This window comes from Prionailurus viverrinus, chromosome X (genome assembly GCF_022837055.1).
Source record: "Prionailurus viverrinus isolate Anna chromosome X, UM_Priviv_1.0, whole genome shotgun sequence".
NCBI lineage: Eukaryota > Metazoa > Chordata > Mammalia > Carnivora > Felidae > Prionailurus > Prionailurus viverrinus.
The window spans coordinates 76,225,191-76,229,142 of record NC_062579.1 but is presented as its reverse complement, the minus strand read 5'-3'; the positions used below and the strand labels follow the sequence as shown (position 1 = coordinate 76,229,142).

Sequence of the window (3,952 nt, the reverse complement as noted above, 5' to 3'; positions counted from 1 at the left end):
AACAAAGCTTTTGATCTGTTTTGGAGGTTTGAAGCAGTGCAATTCTGGACACACTGTGGTGAGACATCTAGATATGTCTCCTGAGGTAGGCCCTAGTTTATTCATGTCTGAGTCCTTGGAAGAAGATCATGAAAATAATACCAAAAAGGGCTATTTTGTTAAGAACCAACAAAAGACCATCAACCATTGAATCGTACTCACTTGGATAAATATAACTTTAAAGTGGGGAGAAAGACATTCTTCAGACTTTTATAGGAGTCAAGAGGGCAGGGATTAGCAGCACACTGGGGACTGGAGAGAAATCAGTGGGATTCTGTTACCTTGAGGACACACATCAGCAACAGAAACAGAATCAGGACCCAGCAGGAAGGAAAGTATACCCAACAGGAATGGCAGTGATCAGGGGAGCAGTATTGCAAATATCAGAGGAATGACTAGGTGGAAGCCACCTATTTTTGCCCTCTGGACTTGTGAGCATAGGTGAACACTCCCTTTAGTCCTTCCCAAGTACCAGATCGAGTTCCATAGGAGCAGCCCAAGTTTCACACCTCATCTATTCCACTCAAAAGCCCTGTAAGCCAAGCATTATTCCCCATTCCACAGAAGAGAAAACTGACTCTTTAAAGGAATACATCTGTAATAAAGAGAGGCTTTATACTTCCAGGTAAAACTGGAAAATACTTAAGAGTTTACTTTAAGGTTTGTTGAACCAGTATTACATACCTGTACTACATTCAGACTCATTGAAAAACTGTTTTCACTTCTAAAACTCCGGGTAATAAAAGGAAAAAAGTCACATATTACCCAACTACAGAGAAATGTGACCCAATTAACACCATGGGACATCTGATTTCTGTTTTTTTGTATGGGGGGGGTCATATAATATATACATATGCTTTTAAATGAGACAATAATGAATGTATAGATTGCTTTTTAATTGCTTTATTACTTTATACTTTTCCATGCAAATAGGTGATTCTACTGTTGACAGAAACTTAGACTGGGTGCCAAGGCAATTTCCAATTCGAATCTGGTAACACAGAACCCACCTGACACATGGAAATTATGTAAGGTTCACAGCAAACGGATCAGTAAAGGTGTTATCAGGAAAATGCAAGAAGAAAACAGTGTGAATCACAGTATTAATCTCATGGAAAATGGCAGGAGTCAAGGCATAAGGCAAAATTCATCATGATGGTCATGGTGATTAGAGAGCTCCCCCAACAGGATACGCAGACAATTCCTCAACTGCAGCTCCCTAAGTTTTCTCCTGATTTCTCTCATCTCCTCCATGAACATTTCCATATCATCTCCATCTCCACCCATCCCATCATTGACCTGCCTATTGGGTATGGCCCATCGAAAATTAGGAGCAAGTCGGCGAGCCTGTCCCCGTCTATTATTTCCTGCAGGTTGGTGGCCTTCGCCCCCTCCCAAAGGGCGGTCTTCCTCTCCATTCTGCATGGGCTGCTCCATTTCTTGGTTTTCCTGGTGGATATTTGCCATGAGATTTTTTTCCTGGTTGTTTTTCTTTGAACACAAGTAAAACAAAGGCAAGGAGAGAGACTGAATGCTTGGTGTACTGACCAGCAGGATTCAGAGCTCTGATAGCAAAGGTGTTTTTTGTTTTGTTTTGGTTTTGTTTTTGTTAATTTCCCCCACCTTAGGAGCTTCAGGCGTCCTCTAGGGGGCCTCCAATTCGAGCCTCTCCCTCCAGCTCTCTCCTTTCTCCCTCCCTCCCCTAAAGCCCACCATTTTTCCTTTCCCAGGATTCTTTCCCCGAGCTCCGCAGGCACCAAAATGGAGGACAGGAGACAGGGATGGGGGAATTGGGAGGGGATCTCAAACTGGGCTCTGCACCCGCCCCCCCACGCTGTGCCCCCGCACCGACCTGGGCCTATCCTTGCAGTCTCCTCTTTCACCCGATTCTCGCCGTGCGTGCGCCGCCGCGACACTTCACACCTAGACCCTCAGACCTGCAGAGGGCCGGGGTGGAGGGATCCTGGACTGTGGCGAAGCGTTTGGCGCCGACCAGCCACCACCTGGTCCCTTCAGGGTCCCGGACTGCCTGGCCACCCCCCATCCGCATCTCCAGCCCCAACCCCTAGCCTCCCCCAGCCCGCCTCAGAGGTTCACCATTTTCCTGTACGAACTCGGAGGTGATTTCCCATCACTCTTAGTGGCTTGGCTGCCCTCCCGGCCGCTCCAGCACCCCCACCCCAGGGAGCCACTACTGATGTTCCCAAGAATGCTGGGTGTGGAGAAACCTGGCCGGGACCCGCTGCGCTGATCCTTTACGCCTCCCTGAGGGGTAGGCCTGCTGTTGTCGCCCTGGCGTTAGCGCGCGGGCCCTGGAGCCCTCACCTGCTCCGCTTTCCTTGGGCCCAGTGCCAGCCAGTCCGGCGCAGGGCAGCGGGGAGCTGGTACCCAGGTGGGAGTGACGACTGCACCGAAGTCTGCGTCGCTCTGCAGCTCCAGGTCACGTGAGGGCCCCGCGTCACCTATGAGCTACCCCCTCCCCCCAACTCCGGGGGCTAGTGAGGCGGGAGTGCCCGCCCCCACCCCTCGCCGAGTGCACACGCACACGCAATCCCCTCCGTCTGCTTGTGCGCAGAGCCCCAGCGCGCACCTTCCTGTCGCTCAGCTTGGTCCTCTCCAATCTGAAGGCCCACTAGTGCCTCATCTTCCAGCGGTTGGAGTCAACCATTCTCAGGTTACCCTGGCGGGTCTGCAACACTCTCGCCCTTCCCACTCTCGACTTGGCCAGGATTTCTGCCCTTTCGGCCTGTTCCCTTCCCCTCACTGACCACGCCCCCACTTCCCCCACCTGCATCCCAGCAGTTGCAACTCCGCCGGGGGCCATCGCGCCCCCTGAATTCACACCTTTCCAGGAAATTTAGAAAGTGGGCTGGGGTGGGGAGGGAGCAAGGGACTTGTCAGAAAGAGAGGCAAAGAGTGAATTCTTCGGGAGAATTTCTCCTTATTTCCATTTGTAAAAAGTCGGCATACCACAAAAAATTAAAAATTGTAAGATTTCAGTTTTGGAAAAAAAAATGCTTCATCGTGCAGAATGAAAAAGCCCCATTCATTATATTCACCTGCATCACACAAAATATTTTATCTGCGTTCCATACAACATTAACATCCGCTTTGAAACATACTACCTTGTTTCAAATTTTTACTTTGAAAAAAGTGGCATCAGTTGGTATTTTCAAAATGATCTGTAAATATTTAGGGAGAAGTCCAGTTGTCAGATATTGGTCATTTAATGTAAATTTGTGACGTTTTTGATACCATAGTCTTTGGAGAAAAGAAGCCTTTTAACTCCTTTCTTTTCTTTACAAACTTTCCAAACCATCCCTACAAATATCTCCTTAGAATAATCAGTAGTATACAATATGCAGAAACTACTTCCAAAGCCATCTGCCTTTTGATGTAAGTGTTTCAAAAAATATTAGAAATAAACAGAGGGTATGTGAAGCAACTAAACTTTAGACTGAAACTCACCTTGAGTGTAAATGTTCCTTTCTCTACCTTGAAGTAACTAAATAAATTTTATCACAGATATCTTTAGGAAAGCTGCATTTATTATAAAAAATATTTAGTAGGTGTTAGTTGTGATAAAGGAACCAAAAGTTATGTGCATTGACGCAAGACAGGTCAGACAAGTGCTTACTGCCTCTGGTTTTGGTTCCAAACTCCTATGTAATCTCCTAGCCTGCTAAGCTAGTTGGGATATTGAATAAAGGAAGAGTATATGCCTAGTGCATATATAGTTTGAGGTTTTAGAGATATATACAATTACACATATGTACTTTTGGAGATATTTATATATATAGCTTGTTGAAAAACAAAATTCAACCAAGTACATTTGAAGATTTAATTGGTTTTATTAAATAATTAAGAAGCATCTCAGCTAGCAAACAGAGGGGGGCTCCAGTAGGCTACAGGA

General features: G+C 46.5%; 1 protein-coding gene across 3 annotated transcripts; it reads right to left on the bottom strand.

Moving 5' to 3' along the window:
* Positions 1-933: 933 nt before the first annotated feature.
* Positions 934-2,744, bottom strand: BEX3 (brain expressed X-linked 3). Of its 3 annotated transcripts, none has more exons than XM_047843866.1 (3): positions 2,630-2,744; positions 1,892-1,976; positions 934-1,530 (listed from the first exon to the last, which is right to left on the bottom strand). In XM_047843866.1, exon 3 carries the CDS (start codon positions 1,504-1,506, stop codon positions 1,168-1,170), a length of 339 nt encoding a protein of 112 aa, XP_047699822.1. In that variant the 5' UTR covers positions 1,507-1,530; positions 1,892-1,976; positions 2,630-2,744; the 3' UTR covers positions 934-1,167. The 3 variants fall into 3 exon arrangements, with proteins under 3 accessions (XP_047699822.1, XP_047699825.1, XP_047699823.1); XM_047843869.1 differs by having other exon boundaries at positions 934-1,488; XM_047843867.1 differs by lacking the exon at positions 2,630-2,744 and adding an exon at positions 2,365-2,415.
* Positions 2,745-3,952: the final 1,208 nt, after the last annotated feature.